Genomic DNA, 25,587 nt, shown 5'->3' with positions numbered 1-25,587 from the left:
TCCTGCTGATCTCATTGGTCTTGAAAATGCTTTCTACTAGATTCTGATTTACTAAAATCTCCAGACTGGTTACCATTAGTCCATTTCACCCATTCTGTCAAATACAAAAGAAGTTGTAGCATATTGGGACCTACAGGACTCAATTCGACCTTAAGTAAATAAAAGGGAATAGCAGTGTTCTGCTAATTCCCTCATGAAGAAAATGCTGAACCTGGAGCTTTTTTGTTTCATAATTCCAGGTGTGTTTTAGCAACTGAAATCACTACAGATTGTCTGGTGTTTTGAAAGTTGGTGCCCATGGGATATAGTTACACCTTACTTTTGATTTGCTAGAGAGAAAAATCCATTCTGGATACTCCTACAGCACTAATAGCATTCTTTGTTCCTGTTACTGGTTTGGGCTTTTTTTGTTATTGAAAAAACAAAGACTATTTTACTTGTCTTACAATATTAATTCATGCTTTATCTACTTGGCCTAAATAAAAGAAAAAGCTAATTAGGAATGTACCATCATATTCAGAACTAAAGTACAAAATTTACATCATCAAGAAATTATCCTAGCACTGTAGTATTTATTGGAAGGAGAAAGCCACAAGTCAAAGGAAAGATATTCTTTCAGGTGTTTATATTCTTTTAGGTGAAAGATATTCTTTAAGCATTGAAGACTAGCACTAATTCAAGTTCTAGTTTTAACAGTTGAAAGGAATAAGCAACAGACTCAGCATAGGGGTGTCCTGGTTTTGGTTTTTTTTGTTTATTTTGAGGGTTTTTGTTTTTTACAACATGAGTCCGTTCCCATTGCGGTTACACCAGATTGATCTATCTATCCTAAATTTAGCTTGAGTACATATACACAAACTACAGTCACAGTCTCACTCTGGTGTAGGCATATCTGAAATTTTCATAAGAATGCTGGCTAACACCATTTATACTACTGGAGACGGATGGAACTACTTACATCTATCGATATTTCTCTGTACTTATCCCATAGCTTAGCCCCATCAAGAATCACAGGCTAAATGTTCTTCCACTAAACTGCATGCCTAGTTAAATCATATTTGAAAGTTCTGTTTGTTATATTGCTTTCCTTTTTTTTTTTCATACAAGACAAAATTTAATCCAAGCCTTTGGAAGAGATATTCCTTGCAAGGGGATAACTGGTGACAGAGTAAATGGAATTTAGTCTCTCTAAAGTGTCATGCATACCAGAATGATAGGCATAACACAAAAAAAGATGGGAGGGAAAACACAGAAAAACTATTTCCTACAGCCTCATGCAGCACAGGGCCTGAAACACCTTCCAGGAATCTGTAGTACAGTCAGCACACAGTAATAACGACTGACAGCCACAGTTACAACATGACATAGAAAAGCAATAGGCAGCTCAGGGGCACTGGGTATAGGAGAAGCATTTACTTTGTTTTTCTTTTAAAAGTCACAGCCAGCTCTGCTCCCTAACTCTGTTAACCCTGTCTAATTGGGATGGGAGGGAAGTGACAGAGAGAAAGGTCAACATAGCTTGGTTCATTCTTCCTATCTGTGGATTCTGAAGTCTCCAAGAAACACATGAAGAAAGAAGGACTCTGTTAGTTCTCAGTCCCTGGCCTCACTTTCAAAATCAGCTTATTTTAACATAAGAAAATTTCACTGAGGACTAGTTCTAGGTCACGGAGTAATGCCATTGCTGTAGCTGGGGATTTGATGTATTAAAATTCTTTGGCAATCATAGGAAGGAAGAAACACTCCACAGTGAAGAAAAGAGCAATAAATCAAAAGAAAATGCAAGAGTTCCTGTAAACTAGACTCAGGAGCTGATCCTTCTTTATGACAAAATCTGGATCTCAGTTTAACTTCAAGTAAATGAGAAAAGCATACCAGTAAAATAAATAAGTAAATAAATAAATAAAATAAATAAATAAATACAAACCACTGATTAAAAGATATTCTCAAATCCGTAAGAAGTAGCAATTAGCCAGGTGTTTTTAAGACTATAGAACAATGATCTCAATTATTTCATTACACCAAGAGATGAATATGGATTCTAAACGTAGGTTTGATAACAAGCTTTCATTGTAAAGTAAAACATTTTTCCCTGTTTCTTAACTCTGTCTCATGACAAATGTGTTGGTTTATATATATGAAATGATCAGATATGACAGCATTCTCACCTCTAAGGTATATATTAATTAATACCGAAGTATCTCAGAAACATAGTTTAAACACACTTCCCAAATATACTGAAAACAACTGCTCATTACTAAAGTTTGAGTGAACATAGATCTTTTTTCAAAAGGTGTGAACGTGTTTTTTTTGCCTCCCCAAGAGACAAATAACATTTATATACCTTTCCTGTTCATTTATGATCAATACATTAAAATATTAATAAAAATTTTTGTTCACAAGTAATTACTTACTTTTTTTTAATAAAAAGTATACTTGTTGCTCCTCTACCATCTGTCCCACTTCCTTATGGGCTTTTAGACTTCTGGCCATGAAGAAGCCTTTATTCAAAGTTATTTTAATACTCCACATGTGGTAGATAATATTAAGAACTAATAATAAAGCAGGATGTCTCGTGTAAGAAGCACTTGCAACGTTAAGTTAGTTGTGTTACATATACAGTAGGTTTCCCATTCTTATTCTTCTGATTAAATACAAAACTTTGAATTTTACTGTTATTTTCCAAAAGATGTATGAGGATAGAATATTTATCAGGATAGGAAAAGATTTCTGCTGAAACAAAATGAGTGTTTCCTGGTTCTGATTGTTCAGGTAATTCAGGTCACATTAAGACTATTGTATGGTAGTATTAGATATATTGTAAATATTCAATATTTATTGATTGCAGTTACTCCAACTGAAAATTGTCAGCAGATATTTACAGCAGCCCAAGCTACTTTGTATCTAGAATCTTAGAATCATCAAATGGTTTGGTTGGGAAGGGACCGTAAAGATCGTCTAGTTCCCATCTACTTCCACGGGCAGGGACATCTTCCACTAGATCTAATTCAAATTGCATTTAGAATAAAATGCAAAACAAAGCTGTTTGCTATTCCTCTCTCTCTGTATATATATACATATTCACGTTTGAGCTACATGTATGGCTTGGAAAAGAAAAGTTGCTGGTAAGAGGCATAAATCCCTTTAAATCTGTGTTTTATACTAAATGTAATGAAAACCATTTCACAAATGATATATTCTCTAGCTATTTTCACTTCTTCCCATTATAAACATTCCCAGCTCATGTTAATTTCTGGGCATTACTTCATAGAACAATCATTTAAAAGTTCATGTTGGTTTATAAAGCTAAAATATAACCAAGAGGGATCATGCAGCTGAGATTTATTTCACATTAAATTTCTCATAATTTTATGCCCATAAGTATGCAACATAATTGATGTCAAAATTAGATGCATACATGGAAAATTTAGTACTACAATAGCCATTCATGAATTCTTGTGTTCATAAGTACTTACCGGTTTAGGACTGGGAAGGGGACATCCTTGAATATAATAATGTCTAATTATCAGAAAACTTATCTACCCTCCAGGGTGAGTAAATTATGAAAAAATGCATGTATAATGGTTGCCTACAATTAATAACAACAGGTTTAATATTTAATATACACCATTTTTCCCTATTTATTTTTGTAGTACCAAGACAATCTGAACAGAATGAAAAACATCTTTTTTTTTCCTCTACTATTTTAAATACTCAGTTATCACATTACTGTATTAGATATGCATATTCTACCCTGTTCTGTTCTATTCTGTTCTGTTCTGTTCTATTCTATCCTATCCTATCCTATTCTATTTTTCATTTGTTTTCTCTTTCTTTTCCTACACAGTTTAGTTTTCTCAGCTCCTCCTCCAACTATCATTATAAACAGCTCTAAAGAAAGACTCTTAAATATCGAATTGAAACAAATGAATGTTACTTTTTTCATAGACTCTTCATGCTTTCTAACATCACAGACAGTTTGAAAAGATCATAATACTCTATCATCTGTTTACCCCTGTTGGGCTGTGCAGCTGCAGAACAGGAAGACAAAACCTGTACTGAGAAAATCAGTGATATTATTTTTACAACAGCTATAAGTATTTCATGTTTTTACAGTGTGTTTTTTCACTTCTCCTTGCAAGCCTGTATCACTCACATATGAATTGTTTGCAAATACCACCTCCTTTGTAGGAAATATTTGTCTAACACTACTCATCAGTAAATAGATGAATTAAGGAAGTCTAATGAAATTCCACATGCAGCTCTTTCACAAGTGATTTTGGGTAAGCAAACCAGAGTAAGTTGAAAGGCAATAAAAATGTTAAGATCATAACAAAAGTGTCCAGATGTGAAAACCCAGTTCATGGTTTTGTAAGACGTCCCATCTCCTGACAAGCAATAAGGGAAATTCCAAGAACAAAGAATGTCTATATTTTGCCATTAGCTGCTTCATAATGCTTGAGGTATGAAGTGGCCTTGAGTACATCTAATTGCAATACTGTCTTAAATATGGGCAATCTTCATTTAATTAATCAAAATACCAAAAAAATAGACCTTTAGGGCTGTCATAACTCCTACAAAATCTCACATTGCATTTATAGGTGTTGTGGGTTAGGGCTGGGTTGAATGCTAAACGATGACAGTTGGTCTCTAACATCTCACCCTCTTCTAAAAGGGAATGAGGAAGAGAGACTTATGGATTGACAAAGAATATTGAAACAGCTTTAATAAAACAATAATAGTACTAATAGAAAAATAATTAAAATAACAAACTTTTTCCAAACCCATATTGAACTCAACTCCTCCTCTCCACCCTGACAGCAAGCAGCACTGATGTGGCAGAGCAGGTGGTGCTGGGGAAGTCCCAGATTCGGTGGCAGAGGGGAACCAAACACAGGAGCAAGATCCAGGAACTTGGGATCGGGACCAAAGGCAGAAAAACAGACATGAAGTCACCCTCAGATGCCAGCCACTGAAGAAGAGGAAGAGCGAGAGAACTTAATCCTCATGATCCCTCAGCTTTACACTGAATATGATGTATATGGAATGCAATAGTCTTGTTGGACACCTGTTCTGTCCATTACTCCTTGGAGGTCCAACCCTTAACTTCCTGGCACCCTCAATATGTTACACAATATCCAGCAGTGATCTTGGTCACTATCCTAAGGCCTTTCTGCATACCAGTCCCTGGTAGTAACTATAAACATCAAACGTAATCACTTCTTAACAGACACCGTCTGTAAAAACGTGCTGTTAACTTCAGAAAGTGCAGTCTCTTAGAAGAGATTGAGCTGAAAAGCAAAATCACTGAACAGAATTGGTTCTGTTTAGCCCCAACCAGGACAATAGGTAATGATAAGAAGTTTCAGTTATTACTGTTCTATTAAGTGGTGTTCCATACAATTCCAACCCCTCTGATAAGAAAAGAGTAGCTGACACTTTGAGTTTTCCATGTAGATTTCTATTTTGCAATTTGATTTACAACGTTAAAGTGATTACAGAGGCAAGGCAGTCCTTGGTCAATCTTTGGCAAAAGAGCTAACTGTGTGCATCATATATACAGTGAGAATAAGAAGTTTGACTACTCAAAGAATGCTTAAAACAACAGCTTTCAGTGTTTCACCCATCACGCTGTTTGTATAAAAAGTACCATGACAGATTCAAAGCCATAGTGCCAGTCTTTTCATTTTTCTTAGCCAACTAAGAGAATTCTCTCCTCAACAGTGGAGCTGGATGAGATAGTAAGAACTCCAGATTAATGATGAGCTTTTGGAACAACACATGGTCCCCATGTGTTGCCAGGTCTAGTCGAGAGGTGGCGCCCCTGCCCAAAACAGGGAGGTTGGACTAGATGATCTCTCAGGTCGCTTCCAGCCTATGCCATTCTATGATTCTATTTATACCATTTGGATGCAAATTCAAATCACTGTTCAAAGGGAAGGGTCTTGATTCTGTAGTTAAAAAGCCTGAAGTACTTTAATCAGAAAATTTGCATTTCAGTACTATGAAGAGCAGAATCTTGAAAGTATCCTCTACTCCACCCCACCTGCTCAAGCTACAGCATGTTACTCGGAGCACTTTGTCCACTTGGGTTCTGAATATCACCAGGAATGGAGACTCTGCAACATCTCTGGAAAATCTGTTGCAGTGTCTGATCACCCTTGCTGTAAAGAAGGTTATTTAGTGTGTGGTTTTTTCCTCTCACATTTAAACAGAAATTATTTTATTTTATTTCAATTTGTGCCCTACACCTCTTGTTGAGTCACTGGGTGCCAGCGAAAAAAGTCTGACTCTCTCTTCCTTATTTTCCCTCATAAAGTAGTTGTACACATTGATCAGGTACCCCCCAAACTGCCTTCTCTTCTTCAGACTGAGCAGCATCCATAACCTTCAGAGAGGTCGTGGTCAGTTTGCTTTTATTTATCACCCATCCCTCAGAAGAACCTGAGCATTGTAAGAACATAAGGAACTGCAGTTAAACTACAGGACATTGAGTGAGTGATAGTTATTTAGTGAGCCTGGGTTGCTGGGAAATGAGATCCCACTCCTTATAAGCAGTGAAAAAAGAATACTTAGCCAGGCAATAATGAAACTCCTAAGGCAGAGTCTGTTCGCAAGAACTACCTAACTAAGAGTTTTGGCAAGTCTGTCAGCATGACTCTCAGTGCTTCAATATGCTCATATCTCTGAGGTGACTATAGAAAATAATTCTTTCATCAAATATGTTAGCTATACATTCTTACGTTTCAGCAACAATAAATTAACTCCTCAAGTAGTTGAAATTCTAGAATTAGTTTCAATACATGCTTTGACCTGCATAAAAATAAATAATTTGCACCTATTTTTTGTGCATTATGTTCAACTAATGAAGACAAATGTATTAATTTGTTTCAGTTACAGAAGAACTGAAGCTTAGCACTTTTAGGCATGTATAAGTGATGAATATTACAGTTCAAATTATAAGAAGGATTACAGATTAAGTGCAGAGAAGCAGAAGGAAAAGGCCTCCTGTGCTATTTTTTCTTATAGAGACAGATCTGTTTTTATGGTTCATCTCCAAAAGCTGTCAAAAAATGCTCGTATTACATAATTTGTATGGTCTGAAGGTAGTAAGTAGCTTCAAGAGAACTAGGGTGTCTTAAGAATAAACCCAAATGATTGCTTAGAAGATATGTTTTTCAATTATTATTTTTTGTAGTGCTTTAGATTTTGAAAACTATAGATGGGGGAAAATGTTCTTACTTTTAGGATAGACATTCAGGGTGTAAACACTGCACAATGTTCATTATATTTATTATTTGAAATTACCTAAGAATTTATAATATATATGCATCAATACACATGCATATTTTCTAAGTAGACAGAGTGCTAGACTCATAGAATCATAGAATGGCCTGATCTGGAAGGGACCTTAGATCATCTTAATCCAGCCTCCCTATCGCCAGGGACGCCACCTCTCGACTAGATCAGGCAACACATGGGGACTGAACGGGAATCGAACCTGCAACCTTGGCGTTGTTAGCACCACACTCAACTGACTGAGCTAACCAGCCCCCAACAGAATCATAGAATGGCCTAAACTGGAAAGGAATTTAGAGATCATTTTAATCCAGCCTCCCTGCCGCCAGGGTCACCGCCTGTCAACTAGATCAGGCAACACATGGGGACTGAACGGGAATTGAACCCGCGACCTTAGCGTTGTTAGCGCTACGCTCAACTGACTGAGCTAACCTGCCCCTGATGGAAGTTTTTTTTCAGAAGCAGTACTTTACAACAGGTAATAGACAAGGATAGCTCAGATACCCTCAGTGTCCCACACAACATAAACAGGAAATAGCTACAGAGTCTGAAATCTCAACAATGACTAAACTGGAAGTCTTGACTGTTGCATTTAGTAATTACTGAGGAAATCCAGAAATGTATTTTCATCAATGAAAATTTTAAACTTTAAACTGTTCAATATTCTGATATGTAGAATTTGTTTTCAAGTATGTTAACCAAGTGTATAGTTAATAATTTTGAGGACTAATTTTACACATCATTTACCCATTCGTCCTTTCCGTTTTGGAACTGCCTGCTTTTTGAAAGGTTCCTGCATCATTCATACCTGTGGCTTTATTGCTTTTTACATAAAAGTAAAAAGTATAGACCTGTTTACCAGTCAGTGTCAGACATGACTGAGTAATTGTAAGAAGAGAAGCAAAGCAAGATCTCACTAACTGTATCTGTGGAGCCTAGGATGTTCTTTTTCTTCTATTTCTTTGAATAAAGCCACACACAACTCTGATTTTAGAAAACTGTGTAATGGAAACATAAAACAAGTAAACAAAAAACCCTACAAAAGAACGATAAAAAATTTGTCTCGTTTGTCCAGGAAAAAGCTGTCTAAAATTATGTTCTGCACTGATTGTTGACAGAAAGGAATGTGCCGGTCTTGTTCATTACCAGTCAGTAAGCTCAAAGTCATTGTTTTCTAGTCTTGCCTGAGATTTAAGGAAAGTTTCTAAAACACACCTCTTCAAAACATGTCACCTTCTCAGACTGTTGATGATCTGAAAAGAGAATGATATTAGGATGCTTTTGGCTTGCTTTGGCAGGCGGTTAGCCTAGATGGTCTTTTGAGGTCCCGTCCAGCCCTTAATATTCTGTGATTCTGTGAAAGCAGCCCTAGTTATAGTTAAGTGCTTAAATGCAGGGAGTAAGGAATGTTAACAAACTCTAAACAGTTAACTTTGAAAGGATCCTATGGATCTTTTTTTTTTTTTTAAAAAAAAAAGAAAAGAAAAAGAAAGTTACTTAATACAAGCCAGTGTTTTCATTTCTTGTATCTCTCTTCCTATCATAATGTTCTTTGATTATTAGCCTAGACCTCCAGCAGAAAAGACAAAAATAAGAAAAAATTGAAGAAGCACCAGTGTGAAGGTGGATGAAAACTGTACTGTTCAAGTTCTGTGAGGTTTGAGATAAAATGAGTGTGAGGCATGGAAAGAAAAAGTTTTTTAAAATATGGAAAATTCACTTTGACAGCTTCCCCCCACCCTGCAGCTACTCACTTCTGCTAAGTTAGTCTGATTTATTTCTGCTGCTGAAAGATACAGTGCAGCTTTTTGTAACTATCAGAAAACAGGGAAGGCACTCAGACTGTAAAAGTTGACTGTCCAGAAATCTCATTTTCTTGTCCACATCCCAGTTTGTTTGCTATCATTGCTTCCTTCATACCAGTACTCATATGGCCTCATTACAGCTATGTAGTTAAACATGAAGTAGTTTTGAGAAAAAAGACGAACAGTATTCTGCCAGTTTAGATCACCAGGCTAGCTCATTTAGCTGTCAATTTTTGCAAAATGCAGCAGCTCTGCCAGTTTAAAGTGACAGCAAAACTTCAGCCTTACTTTCTTATTCAGGTGTGTTATAGATAGAAATGTTATGCCGGGGGGAAGGAGGGGAGGCAGAAGTGGTGGATTGGGGGTTTCTTGGTTTTTTTTTTTTGTTTCCTTTTTAAAATAAGTCATTTGTTTCCCAGAATCAGTTCAATAAATCTTTACTATTCATGTTCATTCTAATAGAAGTAAATTAAAATTAGAGGAACAGAGAGAAAAATCTGTATGTGTTTGTACACCTGTGCAGGAACAGTAAAGAGCACCACAGAGCATGGAAGCATCAAGCATGCTAAAGACTGTGACCAGACAGCTCTTTAGGGAAAAAAAGTTTGTCCTTCCCTGAAAATCTGTCTTATAAAGCAGCTGAAAGGGCAAGAGAGAATTTCACACTCTAAGCAAGAAGATGAAAACTGCCAGAACTGAGCATTGGCAAGAACTGCCATAATGTGATTTGCTGGGGAGGGGAGGGGAGGGGAGTAGGAGAAAGAGAAGAATATTTCAGCTAGAACAGACCTACAACAATTATCTAGTCCAACTGCCTGACTAATTCAAGGCTGACCAAAAGTTAACGCATTTTATTGAGGGTGTTCTCCAAATGCTTCTTAAACACTAACAGGATTGGGGCATTGGCTACCTCCCTAGGAAGCCTGTTCCAGTGTTTGATCATCCTCTGGGTAAAGAAATGCTTCCTAATATTCAGTCTAAACCTCCACTGATGTAATTATTAGATATTCCCACACATTCTGTTACTGGATCCCAAGGAGAACTGCTCAGCACTTCCCTCTCCACTTCCTCTCCTCAGGAAGCTGCAGAGAGCAATGAGGTCACCTCTCAGCCTCCCTTTCTCCAGATTATTCAAGCCCAAAATCCTCAGTTGCTCCTCAAATGACATTCCTTCCAGCCCTGTCACCAGATTTGTTACACTTTTCTGGATACACCCTTCTTAAATTGTGGGGTCCAGAACTCATTATCATGATAATACTCTTCTGTATCATAATCCTACTGCCTTCAGAGGAAAGTACCAACTGCAGGATAACCATACTACACATTCTCATTTAATCAGAGTTTGAAGAGTAAGACTGTCCCGTATTTTGGTGGCGTCTGTAAAGTATGACCATGGACAACTATACCTTCAATTCTGAGACTAAGTTTTAAGTAATTTGTAGAATTGCAGAATCACAGAATCATCCAGGTTGGAAAAGACCCTTGGGATCATCGAGTCCAACCATTAACCCTATTGCAAGTTCACCCCTAGACCGTATCACGCAACAAGACCATATCACACAATGAAAGCTTTCTGTTCATACTTCAGTCTCAAACTACACTTCATTTCAACAGTTATAAGTGGCACCTAGAGCAGAAAAAATTTCTAGCAACATTATGTTCTAAATATGTAATAACATATTAGAGTCTCTTATGAGAAAACATTTAAGGCGTTTGTTTATAATATTAATTTGGATGTAGTTCATGTTCTAAGCGTAGGAATTGCTTAACAAAAATGTTAATTCAGACATGTAGATCTAGAATTCAATGGTTTTTTAGTCTTTTAAAAGCTAGACAAAACACAGGAGGCAACATCCCACATGTCTGTAGGATGATGAAGTGTTATACTTACAGGGTTTTTACTCCAATTTTTTCTACTTTTTATTTTATAGATAAGCTCCAAAAGTAAACTCATTTTCAGACGATTACAAAACCAGGCTGCAAATATCTGTCAGGAATGGTAAATGAAGCAAGAGAAAAGGCTAAATGAGTTATAAGATGAGAGTTAAGACTATTTTAAGATTATATTCATAGTATTTTCTTAACTTTTATTTCGTATTTAGGAAATAAGAGTAATTTATTTGTTCATTTTGTTAATAAATTAGGTTGTAATCTTTGAAATCACAAGCACCTATTAAAAGCTTTTGTTCTCAAGTAATTTATATTCCCTACTGTGTCTTCATTTAAAATTTTCTATATTTGGAAAAATGCACTTAAATAAAAGTGAAAGGTGAGGAAATCTTTTGTAAAATACCTTCGTTAAGAACACAGTCAAATCAGTTAAAAATGTCAATATATAAAATAAAAACTTCTAATATAAATATTTTATCCAGATCAGTCCCTCAAGAGAAAATAGGCAATACAAATCAGTTGAACCTCTACAGTGTTTCTGGATACAATATGGTAATTAAGTGCTATACATTAGCTGATTACACTATTTGTTTAAATTCTCTTTGAATCCAGCAGTCCATCACTGAAGTAGGAAGAAGACTATTGTATTGCATTTATTAATAGCTTAGACAAATATAAATAATTCATGAAGTCATATTCCTAGAGAAGATATGAAATAGCAGATCATAAATTATTGCCTGAAACCCTTTTTTTTTTTCTTTGCAGGGAAATCTTTAATTTAAGGGAGTGGAGTGTGAAATACTCTTTCTAGATTGTGTATCTGATGAAATCATATGAACACTACTGTCTTCAAAATCTACATACTCCAAAAAACATTTTAATGCTACATAGCTGACAAAAAAATCCTATGGGCAACTCCCCTAAAGAACAACAGCAGCTGAAAAAAAAAAAAAAAAAAAAAAAAAAAGGAAAGTCAATCACACCTTTGGCTCTGATTTGCCAAAAATAAAAGATCTGAATATCTAAGTAACAAAATGTTAGGATGAACTATATTGGGGAAAAAAAATAATTCTGTATGCAAGTGATATGTATATTACATTAGCTGGCCAAATAGACTTTTGGGAAGTCATAGGTGGGTGAACAGTATTTTGAGAATCTTAAGAGCAAGGTACTGTGAATTTTTTTTCTCCAAGAGATAAAAACATTTGTAAACAGAGACATTTTATTTGATCTTTCATTGTACTTTACAGAAAAGAAAACTTCACTAAAAATGGCACATCTGAATCAACAGAACATGAGAGCCTTGAAGTTTTCTTTGATCCTTTGAAATTAAGTGTGTATACTGATATCTGGGACCTGCAGCCAAAGCATCTCTGCTAGAAGGCTGTTTATTTTAATCATATACTTTTCTTTTTGACATGGAAGGTATAACTTGTCTGTATCACAGTAGCTGCCAGCTTTCTATTGTGTATATAGAAATATACACTGTGAAGATATACTGTATGTATTTATACAAACAAATTTTGATTGCTGGATCTGTTTTACTATTGCAAGTTACTGCAGCTTTGTATAACGGGTGGTTCTTTAAGACTTAGTGTGGCAATGAAAAGCTGGCAGTTTTATCCACTTGGTATGTTGACTCCAAAATACATTGTTTAATTTCGTTCATATTCTGAGAGTTCTAATTTATACCAATGTACATTCAAGACTCTCTGTATATTTGGGGAGTGAACACTTCTTTTTTAAACAATTTTTAAGTTAAGATTCAAATATTAAAGAATTGAGCCTCAAACCCTTTCCAGCATTTTTCAGGGCACCTTGATAGTCTATCACTATGGAAAGATCAGAGATACGAACAGTGACACACTGTAGTAACGAAAATCATAATTTGATCACAGAAAGGGAAAGGTAAGTAAGTCAAATAATAGTAAAAGTGAAGCAAGTCATATAACAGATCCAGCTCACTATGTTTTGCAACAGAGATATTAATAATAGTACAATTTATTTTCTTATAATAACTTTACAGTAAAAAAGGATTAAAAAAATGTATTTCACTTTTTTCTCAAACTGTTTCTTTACCTCACCGTTATTGGATATTTTAGGAACATCACTGCAAAAGACCCCTTTTAATCTAACCGTAACTTTGCACAGCTCAACAATTGCAGACAAAAAGTAATGACTAGCTCTAATTTCTTATATGTGCTACATCTCTCAAACACCACTTTCCATTTTCTATTTCTTAAGAGTTAGAAGAAGTATATGCAAATTTTTAGCATTACTTACACCCACCACTTTTCATTTTCAAAATGTCAAATGCATGTCTCTCCACACATGCAGAGTTTTTCAGGATGGTTCTGAGCTGCCACATAAGTGCAGATGAACAGAAAGGTGCACACTCAGTAGATCTGCTCATATGGAATGGTTTTTGCATATACAGTTGTCAGCCATTTATGTACTCCACATTCAACATAGAAGCACCTGGCAATTCAATAGAAAATCTGCCCAAGCCAGATGGAGAGTGGCCTGCTGTCTACCATGCTGAAGAGAAAGAGTAATTTGGAAAAGAAATAAGAACTTGAAACTACCCCAGAGAGATGAAGATCTGTTTCTTTTTTTCCAAGAGATGATTTAAAATATGTTTCTTCCAACTCTAGAGTAAAAAAAAAAAAAAAAAAAAAAAAGGTAGCTTTGCAGACTATTAGGGCCTTAATATAGGGTGTATAAAATCTAAATTTCTAACCTTTCATGTGGTTCCCTTTACATTCACAATGTTAATAAATACTCATTACAGAAAGTTGTATTTGTCACATAATATTACTGTGTTTTACAGTATGTTGGTCATAGGAAGGTCATATTAACTGTTCTTTAGTAGGGTATGAAATGCATATTGCTGGATAGACTGGGTTTTTCTGAAAAAGAATTACAATTTATGTTTGATAAGAAGACTATGAACATGTGGAAGTGTCATAAACATGTTTACCCCTTCCAATGATAAAGTTATCCCATTTGGTATTTGTGCAAGAAGAAAACCAATTTAAAACACCTTTATCATGGTGAAGGACTGTTCACAAGGGTGTGCAGCGACAGAACGAGGGGTAATGGTTTTAAACTAGAGCAGGGTAGATTTAGATTAGATGTTAGAAAAAAGTTCTTTACAATGAGGGTGGTGAAACACTGGAAAATGTTGTCCAGAGAAGTGGTGGAGACTCCATCCCTGGAGACATTCAAGGTCAGGCTTGCTGGGTCTCTGAGCAACCTGATCTAGTTAAAGATGTCCCTGTTCAGTGCAAGGGAGTTGCACTAGATGACCTTTAAAGGTCCCTTTCCAGCCCAGTACATTTTATGATTCTATGATTCTACGATTTCTGTGAAGAAACAAAACAATTAAAACTTCTGGAGGGGGTAACTAACAGTTTAAAGCATCTATCATTAAAAGCATAAGTTTTTCTGCATACTCAAAGGGCTCATTCTCTCTCCCTGCCTCATCCCTCCCCTCCTTTGTTCACTTGCTTTGTGTCATTTCTATTTCTCCTTCTCTTTCTTTCTTTTCTTCTTCCCTCCTCTCCTTCTTCTCTTGAATATAAACCTTGGATAATGAGGTGTGGCCCACACAAAGCCAAATTCCAACCACTAAAGAAATATGTATGTACTTCCAATATAAAATTTTACATGACACATGTATACTTTTATTAGAAATAAACTATATAACATACTTCAAGTTTTATGCATGTTAACAAAAGTTTTCCTATCTACCAGATTCACTGATGAAGAGCACAGTACTGGCAACATAGTGCTTCTTAACATGACAGGCCAGAATACAGCCAATAAAAAAACCCTGATGTGTGGAGCTTCAAACTGGAAGGGAAAAAACCCAGATGTGCTCCAGCAGAATCACAGAATGTTAGGAGATGGAAGGGAGCTTGAAAGATCACCTAGTCCACCCCTTCTGCCAGAGCAGGATCACCTAGAGTAGGTCACACAGGAACAATTCCAGGTGGGTTTTGAATGTCACCAGACAGAGAATTTGCAAGTGTTACACTCTTGGTTACAAAGCTGTAAGGAAAGTTGCAAAGATGGAACATAAAACAAAGCAAACACCACTCCTGTTACAAATAGTTTTGCTCTTATCTGCTCCAAAGTATCAATTGCTGTCAAACATCTCATCCTAGGTCTGTTCTTCACTTTTCATTATAAAGATTTTCTAGCCTGGCACCAGAATTGGTTGGCTGAAAATGAATTCAACTACATACGACACTGTTACCTTAATTTATAAACATATATCATGAGAATCATTCACTGTATATATAACTTACCAAATTAATTATATTTTATTTTTCAGTGCTATAGGTGTCATCTCTGATATATTAAATAAAGTTATCAGCAAAGATATGACTTTCACCTATTGCAAAATATCAGTGTACTTTGATTTTCAAGGTATATACCAATCCTGCTTTGTGCTAGAAGATTCCAATTTCCTTCATCAAGGACACATTTTAGCAATCTAAACTTTGTTTACATCAGTAATGCTTCTAGAAGGATTAATAATCATGTAAACTCAGATTTTGCTTCTTCAGTATGTTTTGAAGGAGTTGATATGTAATACGCTGCCTGATCTTCTGTTGTGTGTTGTTTTCTTTGTTTGTTTTTTTTTTTTTGTCAACTTGTGCAACTTTCTTTATCTGAATTTATAACATTCACATAGTGAACAGAGAGCTTTTACTGTAGTACTCTAAGCTGGTGCTATATTTGGGTGGTTGCATTCTCCCATCATGATTATCCCATCATGATTATCCCGTCACGAACTACTCTGATATCTTATTTTTCTGGTAAGTATTCTGCTAAGTATTATTCTAATACTGCTAAGTATTATTCTACTACTGCTAATACTTCTGCTACATATTATTCTATTAGCCTTCAAAAGGAACAAGATAGTAAGCACCTGCTTACTTTGATGATGTTCACCAAAAGTAACCATAATCATTCTACAGTATTCAACATAAGGTTGGTAACAAAGATATTTTACAAATTAGTGCGAATATTTCTGCAACTTCAGGGGAGATGACATCCATATCTTTCAGATACCATACCTCTAACACAAGTAGTTCTGTATTAATTCACTCAAAGGTATGTTTCTTCCCAAATAGGCACAAGCAGTAACATATGTTTTGTTTGAGAAACCACCACACTGTAGTGCACTTGACGAGTTACTCTTAGGATTATTAACTCAAAAAATAAATTACTCAATTGTGTGTCTATAAACTTTTTCTGTAATCACTAAAAAGATCATTAAATCTACTTCTGTATTTCAGAAGTTCTTTTAAAGACATTGGAATTATTTTTTTCAAGTAGAAATGAAATAAACTATTATGCATTAGTTTCTTTGCATTATCCAATGCTCTGTAAGATTTTCTAGCTTCAATGATGTAATATATTTAACAAAAACTATTCTAACAGGCAGTATGATATGCTTCTTCATAAAGTTTCTGTGGTGAAGTAAGGTGAACTATGCTTTAGGCCATCCAAAATTTTCCTCTAAGACTGTGTGGTTAATACACAGGATACAAACATTTTATGCGTTATAGTTCTTTGAATAGCGTCTTATAGATACTACCCAAACAAAGGATTAATCTCTTTTCTTAGCTGTTCTGGGAAAGCTCCTAATGCTATTTCATTGTACCTTCATTTCTTTTGTGAAAATCTTACTTTATATCTTATTTTAGGTTCTGTTGTATTTCCTCATCATAGAATCATAAAACAGTTTTGGCTGGAAGAGATCTTCAAGATCATCGAGTCCAACCCAGCCCTATCAACACCACTAAATCATGTCCTTCAAGGCAATATCTACCTGTCTCTTAAACACCTCCAGGGATGGTGACTCAGCCACCTCTCTGGGCAGGCTGTTCCAATGCCTGACAACTGTCTCAGTAACAAAATTCTTCCTAATATCCAACCTGAACCTCCCCTGGCACAACTTGAGGCCATTTTCCCTCATCCTATCAGTTGTTACTAGGAAGAACAGACCAACCCCCGCCTGGCTACAACCTCCTTTCAAGCAGTTGTAGAGAGCAATAAGGTCTCCCCTCAACCTTCTCTTCTCCAGCCTAAATAGCCCCAGATCCCTCAGCTGTTCCTCATAGGACATATGTTTCAAATCCTTTATCAGCTTGGTAGCCCACCTCTGTACCCTCTCCAGCACCTCAATGTCCCTCTTGGAGTGAGGGGCCCCAAACTGGGTGCGGTACTCGAGGTGTGGCCTCAGCAAAGCTGAGTAGAGGGGCATGATCACCTCCCTACTCCTGCTGACAACACCATTCCTGTTATAGGCCAGGTTGCTGTTGGCTTTCTTGGCCACCTGGGCATTCTGCTGGCTCATTTTCAGCCAGCTGTCCATCAACACCTCCAGGTTCTTCTCTGCCTGGCAGCCCTCCAGTCACTCCTCCCCAAGCCTGTAGCACTGCTGGAGGTTGTTGTGGTCGAAGTGCAGGACCCGGCATTTGGCCTTATTGAAACTCATTGAGTTGGCCTTGGCCCAGTGATCCAGCCTATCTAGATCTCTCTGTAAAGCCTCCCTACCCTCAAGCAAATCGACACTTCCACCCAGCTTGGTGTCATCTGCAAACTTACTAAGGGTGCACTCTGTCCCCTCGTTCAAATCATTGATAAAAATGTTAAACAGGAGAGGCCCCAGTACTGGGCTGTGGGGGACACCCCTTATGACCAGTTACCAACTGGTTAAGTTACCAACTTATGACCAGTACCAACTGCGGTCAGCTCTGTTGACCACAACTCTCTGGACTCAGCCATCCAACCATTTTTGCACCCAGCAAAGCGTATGCCCATCCAAGCCAAGAGCAGTCAATTTCTCTAGGGGAATGCTGGGGGCAACAGTGTTGATGCCTTACTGAAGTCAAGGTAGATAACATCCACAGCCTTTCCTTCATCCTTTAATGAAGGTTTCACCTTTTTTACAGATCTTACTTCAACTTCTTCTGTTAAGTTTGACACTGTTTCAACTCTTGTTTTACTCCTTTGGTGATCTCCGATTCCTACATGTATGTCCTCTTTTTATTTCGTTTTAATTCTAGACAACTATCAGCTCACAGAACCCTTTGTACACCACTATTTTTTCTCTTAACACAGATAATTTATTATTACTTGGAATCCTGCAGATCAATAAGAGCTGAATAATGTCTTTGATATGATTAAAGTTAGTAAGAAACAGTATATGCATTGTTCCTCTTCTCCCAAAATAAAGCAGGTGACAAAAAACAAAAGAGTTTACCTATTTACTTTCTTGCCTCTTTGCATTCAACACCTTTTCCTCTAAATGTCTTCTTCTGGCTTTACCATTGTATTTCAACATTTTTTCTCTATTTTTTATGCTTCTCTTCTGATGTACACATAATCAAAATTATTTGTCAAATAGCATATTCTCTCTGATTCCCATCACTTTGGCACTTCCATGAGCACTTCTGGACAATGTTTTAGATGCTTCACAAGTTTCTATTCAGCTTATTCAAGGATTTTCAACTATCACTAGAATTATTTTTTTTTCATATTAAACCTAAGGGGAAGGTAGTTTTCACTCTCAAAAATAACAAAATGTTTATGTGTCAGAAAATGCAAGATGTCAAAAAAGAACGGCAGGAGTGAAATCCAGTCCCTTCTGGCACTTCTATGTCTACAGAAGTCATTCAGCAATACGAGATGCCACAATGAAATAAGGTGGAGAAACTGATATATGGATTAAAACTAGACACCTAACAACTAGTTGCTCAAAGACAGAACAAACAGAATCGTAATTTCTGCATGAGATGTTCATTTCATAGCAAATTACCGAAATAAGGAAAATTATAATGATGTTATTAAAGTTGCAGTAAATATCTACAAAATACAGAGAAACGTATGTGTGATAATAGTAGATAATGCCTTATCTAAGATATTCCTTAACATGTGCATGTTTAAAATACTGGACACAACTTTCCCTATACAATGGTTTAGTATGTACTATTAACACAAATAGATCAATACTAAATGTAAGACCTATTTGAAAAAAAACATAAAACATACATCAATCACAAAATACTAAATTCTTCTTAAAAAAATAAAGCTAAAGTAAATATTAGCCTTGCAAAGAAGTCAGTAGAATTAACTTACAATATCGAGTAGGATCATTGCGCAGTACTGACAGGGTCTTTGTGTAACATCATTTTCTACTCCCATCTATTCTGAAATCTAAAGCCACAGCCTCAGCTCATGTCCTTCAAAAACTGCTGCAGTCAATGTGAACTCAGCACTCCAGTGTTTGCAGAGTCCCATCCTCTGGATTCTAGCAGCCAAACTAACATCTGCAGTTGGCTTCTAATCTTGCAACTAAAGTTGTGTACCTAGTCAAGAACATGTGACTTGGAAAATATTTACAGGATTGGAATTGCTCTCAAAACCATATTCCACAAGGTCAATTCAGTGGTGGATTATAGATGGCATGTTATGGAATCCTTCCTCCTCTTCTAAGATTCTCAGTGATTAACCGTTTTAGTATAGAAGTATTATCATCACTTGCTAGCCCAAGCCTTATACTACTAGCATCTCACTCTGTAAAGAGAGAAATCAACATTTTAAAAACATTTTGTTTAATTTAATTTTTTTTAAGTGCTGTGAAAAGTACTCCTTGTTGTTGAACATATTGAAGGCATCATATAAGAGAAATGTATCATATGAAAATGTCCGATCTTATATGAAGTAATTTTCCTCTGTTTAGAAAATTCAATAAAATCCATAAACACTGATAAAATATGCAGTATTTTCTTCAGGTGGGAGAAAGAGAATGAGGAAAAATGTTAGCAGTCTAGAGAAAGCAACAGTTTATTGGAGCTTTTCTAAGCTACTGCAGCAAGTAAGATTAATGAACAGAGAACAAATTCTTGAAGTATCACCTACCCATGGGAGTTCCAACGCCGTAACCTTTTGAGTCTATCAGGCCTCCAATCTGTGTTAGGTTACAGTTCCGCTGTGTGACAAACTCAATGGTTGTCGACTCCATTAAAAATGCATAATCAGAGGTAAGCACACGCTGGATACCTTCTTCATTACTTTTGACAAGTACTGACTGCCTCCTGCTGCTCATGAAAGCCCACATCTTGTCATAAGTGGAGATTTTGGATTTCTGAAAGACAAATATTAGATGCAATATGAATAAGAATAACATGCTCATAAGAGTAAAAGGAAATTCTCAGTTTGTACATTGCACTCTTATCACACTTTACTACCTGTCAGGTTTTACCAGTGCATTCTTCTAATGCTGTCTGTACCTTTGGTCTCATCTGTATGTCTCAGCATGTCTGTGTAAAACAAAAGAGCTGGACAGATTCTCAAGAAAATGCACAATATCTGTTATCTGGGGTTTTTTTATTGTTTATATGTTTCTATGCAGGATGAAGGCCTACAAGTATTTGAATTCAGTAGAAAACTGCTAAGTATTTCATTGTAGTCAATGCAGTGTGGCAACATAAGTAATCAAAGCACTTATGAAGAAAACAATTGCGGGGAGAGGGGAGCAAACATTTTATCCATGGTATATTGTAAACATACTTGAAAGAAATAGTGTCACACTCTGGGCACACTAATACTAGCTTGCCATTCAGAAATTGACTACTAAAATTTTTAAAAATAGATATATGTTTTCCACTTTACTGTTCCCAGAATGAAAAGAACTGTTATGATAGGAAGAGAGTAATTTGGCACAAAGTGATGCTCTGCAACTATAGAGGAGTTGCTTCCATTATTTCACCTGAGCTTACTTAAAAATAGGTATTACTTTCCCTCATCTCTCTAAAACACAGTGCTTAAGAGATCATAACCACTAGACAAACTGAAAGTAGTAGAAGTACTGAACATTTTATATTACATTTGCGCTACCTTTTCAATAATGTTTCAAACTCAAGATGTACTAGAAAATGTTTGGTAATGTTAAATCTAGCCTAGTAAATAAAATGAAGAAATATAGCATAAAAAACAGTATAATCAGACTTTTTAAGGAGTCTTTCATCTTTTAATGCCAGCTTTAAACATAACTCTGCCGTCAGCTCTGGTGGAGATATTAAACAAAGATTGACACTACAAACCTTTCTGAAGTTCAGCTGACTGGCAGCCATAAATTCTGCCCCAGAGGAGAATTAGCATTGTATGTGGAATAAAAAGAACATTTATTTAGGAAAAAAAGATGACTTTCTCCCCCTGCTGAGATACAATCCAACAGTTATTTCACTCTGCCTGGGGACTTGGTAAATCAAGTATTTGAACTCTAGTGTCAATGCTAACAAAGCTGAAGACTTTTAGGATTCTGCATTAATTCATTGTTGCTGTATTGAACATAGTCTGTGTTCAGCTGCAAAGGATTTTAGAAACAAAGAAAGGAGAAACCATTTTTCTGCAAAATATACTGTGAATACATGAAATAGAGAAGACCAAAAAGATATGGTCTCTCTTCATAGGGCTTGTTTTGAAAATCAAATAATTCTTGCAAACATTTAATATTGCTCTGTGGCAAAAATCAAGCAATGCACATCAGCTCTAAATTACTAGGTAATACTGAAAAGATGTAAAAAGAACATTCCTCAATATTTGAAAAATATTTTTTGACATACAGTTTTTACTCCAGTACACAAAACAAATATTTTATTCACTATAAGTAATCAATATAAAAGATTATAAGATACAAGAATTTCAGTAAACTGTTAGATACACATTGCTGATGCATGTTGGGGAAAAAGATACAGTAAAAAGCTAAATGATCTATAGTAGAAAATTAAGAAATAATGAACCATAATACATGCACATTTCTGTATTTCTCTGTTAAAAAAATCCAGGGTCTTTTGCACTGCTTTCTTCCACCCTTAAGCACTTAAAATCAGAACTGAAATAATGCTAAGGAAAACGGCCCACCTACTTGTGAACACTAAATTCTAAATAGCATTTATAAATTCTTATCAAAAAACATGTGTATTACAGGTTATGTGATTCATTTTATGCATAACAGAGAATGTTTTATCTAAAAATTAAAACCTAGTGTTTGACTCAGGAAAACACAGTCACCAAGGAGTTTCCTCTGTCTTTAGCAAACCACTCAGCAGACTCACATGACTAAAATCAAGAAGCCAGAACAATAAAAAGAATCAGCAGCCAATTTGACATTGAACTAAAGACACTCCAATATGTACATATTTCTTCTTGTACTTATGACTGCATCATTCATACTGATAGAAGCAGATGCTACAATTTACATTATGTTTCCATCTTCTTCCACTATGTACAAATCATCCTGGTTAATCAACTTATATACTCTATCAATGAAGTGCATTATTTTATCTGGGTTAGTTCATCATACTCTTTTCTCTAACTGGAAATCACTGTCTGGAAATCCAATGTAACTTGAAATCAACCAGAAATGATGTCTATATAAGATAACTTGTGGTGACACGATTTATCATGCCTGTGTTCCCTCAGTATTGTTGGAGACAGTTCAGAACAGTAAGAAAGCCACCTATGCTTTGCAACATTTGAATTTCACTGGAATAATAAAAAATAATAAAATAGAGAAACTAACTAAAAAGAAAGATGGAAATGAAAAGACTAAGCAAATCAAGCAAGTCATCTATGTGGTGCATAAAATGGTAGCTCTCACAATGACATTCAGAGGATACTGTCAGTGACATACTCAGCGTTCATAAATTAAAGATTTTTATCATTGGAAGATAACTATGCATGTCAGGGATCACAGAAGGAAGTACAGAAAAGGTTCTAAGTCAGCCTAATGTTATGCACAAATGTGAGGCTGGAAACAGAAGGAATCAGCATTAGTAATGTGTTACTGCTCTATTCTGAAACAGTGGCTATGAAAGACAAATATTTAAGCATTGAGACTCCCGACCACAAGATTAGAAAAATGTCACAATGTTGAATGATTGCCAGAATAAACAAGCATCAAATGACAGGAAAGCAGACCTCGTGATACAAGAGAAGACTGGATAAATGCACAGTAAAAATCTGCCAGGTAATTTCTGACATTTTTCTACAAAGGAAATAGTGCAGACCCATTAATGGAGATTTTTATTTTAATGATCGTATCCAACTTCTTTCTTGGCTTATAAAAGCCTTCGGGTGTCACAGACAATGCTTTAGCTTTGCTGTCACCCGTACAATATTGAAACTCAAGGAGGCTGAAGGAAAGATTAAAGGCAATGAAGACTAAATTTAGAGAAAAAAAAAAAACCACATTAAAATAAAATCAGAAGCCCAGTTCTCACATATTTTATAAAAGCACACTGTAGCACATAAGAATTAAACCATGATAATCTTTAAGTCAAAAAAAACCCACTACAGACTCAATCCTGCTACACTATTTTCCATTGATGACGCTGTCTATAACAGCTATGTGACTTTTGTTTTCCTGAACATTTATTCTAAGTGGACACAGGCTACTAAGGAACAAATGGAACAAATATGAGCATTTATTCTGACCTTCTATAATACACAGACTGTGAAATGCTGGATCTGAATTACTTCCACAAGCTTACCACTTTTGTGTTTCCACTGACAAAAAGAATGACATACGAACCTTAGCAAGATGCCCAGGGTGTTCTCTCACAACATTCGTGATGACAACCTTGCAGGATACGATAGAGAACTGGCTGAGAGTTGGCAGTTAGTAGCTCAAGGCCTGATTGGCATCTGTCACGAGTGGGGTGCCTCAGGGATCAATCCCAGACCTGATACTGTTCCAGATCTTTATAAAGAGTTTAGAAAATGGTATTGAAAGCACTCTCACCAAGTTTGTGGATGAGGAGAACAGGGAGAAGAGGTGGATACCCTGGAAGAAAGTTAGGTCAACAAAAGTCCACTCTGAAAGAAAGTAAACCCAAGCATCTATACTGACCAGCAGGAGCATATCTTTGCTGAAAATGACTTAAAGATCCAAGAGGAGAGCAAGGTGAATATAAGTAAGCAGCCCATCCTTGCAGCAGGAAAGCAAACTGCTGGCTGTATCAACAAGACTACAGCCAACAGAACAAGGGATGTTGTTATTCCACAATATTTGGCACACCAGGAAAAGTGTCCAGTATTGGTCCTCCAATTTCAAGAGAGAGGTTAAAATTGGAGAGGGTCCACCAAGGTGATCGAAGGGCTGCAGATCTTAACTTACAAAGAAAGACGGATAGATATGGGTTTGTTCAAACCTGAAATGGAAAGCTTACACAAAATCTAATCACATTCTCCCGTTGCTTAAAGAGAAGGCTAGAAAGAAGCTGAAGTTACTCTCTTCATCAGGATGCATGTCAACAGCGTGAGAAGCAATGGCCTAAGTTGCTGAAGGGAAATTCTGTTGGATATAAAAATAAAAAGTCCTTCACCATGAGAATAGCTAAGCATTTGAACAGGTAGCCCAGAGAAGCACTGGATCTCACTGGAAATATTTGAGACAGCTCAACATCACTGCGAACAACCTAATCTAAGGTTTTTCTTTCCGTTAGGAAAGCAGATTTCCTTTAATAGGAGGAAAGGAGAGGTCATTTCCAACTTAGAGCTTCTGGAGACTCTTCAAATTTTGACTTTGAGCAATTTCAAGAAAAAAAGCAAAACAAAACATAACATCTTATTTCCTATTCAGGAAAAAACCAACAACAACAAATAAATCCAAAACCAAAAGCAAAAGAAATAAACAAACCCCAAAACACTGTGAACTTATGTAGTTTATAGATCAAGCCAAAGGTAAATCCATTATTATTCAGGCAAACATGTTTTCCTGTTTAATTTACTCTTCATTTAGTCCTTTGAAATTCAAGAAGATTCATCCCAAATGTTTCAAATACTGACTCCTTCGAAGTTCTGAAGACTCGTATGGAAATCTGAGCTGAATAGTTCATAAAATATAAATAGGTTATTAATTCCTTATTTATTTTCATAAGTTTGACATTTTGTTTTGACATGTACCCTAAATCTACATAGCAGTGAAATATGCTAGATTTCTGATGTTCTTAATAATTGTAAAAGCACTAATGTATCTCAAGTTTTTTGTGGTTTGTTGTTTGGTTTTTTTTCCTAAACAGAAGAAGGCTAGATGTCAAATTTAGGTGAAGTAAGTATTATAGGCGATCTTCTTACAGCTCATAGCTGTTCTAAGACATTTGGGATATGTCATCAGTAATTTAGGCCACAGAGGATTAGTACCATTAATAGAGAGATAAACAAAGTTAATTAATTGAATACATTTCAAATGACAGTATGACAAGCTTAAAACTGAAAGCTGAAAGAACAAACCAACAGCCCAAGCTAAAGAAAGTTTTAGGAATTCTGTAATTGTCCTTGAGCATTTTAAATGCAGGCAATCAGAAAGATAAGGCTATCTGAAAGAATTTAAATACTTTCATAAATGAAAATAAATATTAAACAAGCATAAATAGACTGCTCTTTTTCCTGAACTGACACCAAATGGAAGACCGTAAAATTTCATTGCTACTGTTCAAATATCTATCAATGATTGATGATGTTCCTGTTTCTTGGTGCATTTTGTGTACTTTCTCTTTTCTGTAAATTA

At 35.9% G+C, this 25,587-nt stretch overlaps 1 protein-coding gene across 1 annotated transcript in view; it reads right to left on the bottom strand.

The window, feature by feature from the left end:
- The window catches only part of LOC104273092 (glutamate receptor ionotropic, kainate 2), a 175,294-nt gene that overhangs the window by 17,680 nt on the left and 132,027 nt on the right, over positions 1 to 25,587 (bottom strand). The window contains exon 7 of the mRNA XM_009868298.1: positions 19,935 to 20,160. Coding sequence (XP_009866600.1) covers positions 19,935 to 20,160 — 226 coding nt within the window. The remainder of the gene's footprint in view (positions 1 to 19,934; positions 20,161 to 25,587) is intronic.

This window comes from Apaloderma vittatum, unplaced genomic scaffold (genome assembly GCF_000703405.1).
Source record: "Apaloderma vittatum isolate BGI_N311 unplaced genomic scaffold, ASM70340v1 scaffold8084, whole genome shotgun sequence".
Lineage (NCBI taxonomy): Eukaryota > Metazoa > Chordata > Aves > Trogoniformes > Trogonidae > Apaloderma > Apaloderma vittatum.
Note: the sequence above shows the minus strand (reverse complement) of the source record. Positions and strands in the feature narration are given on the sequence as shown.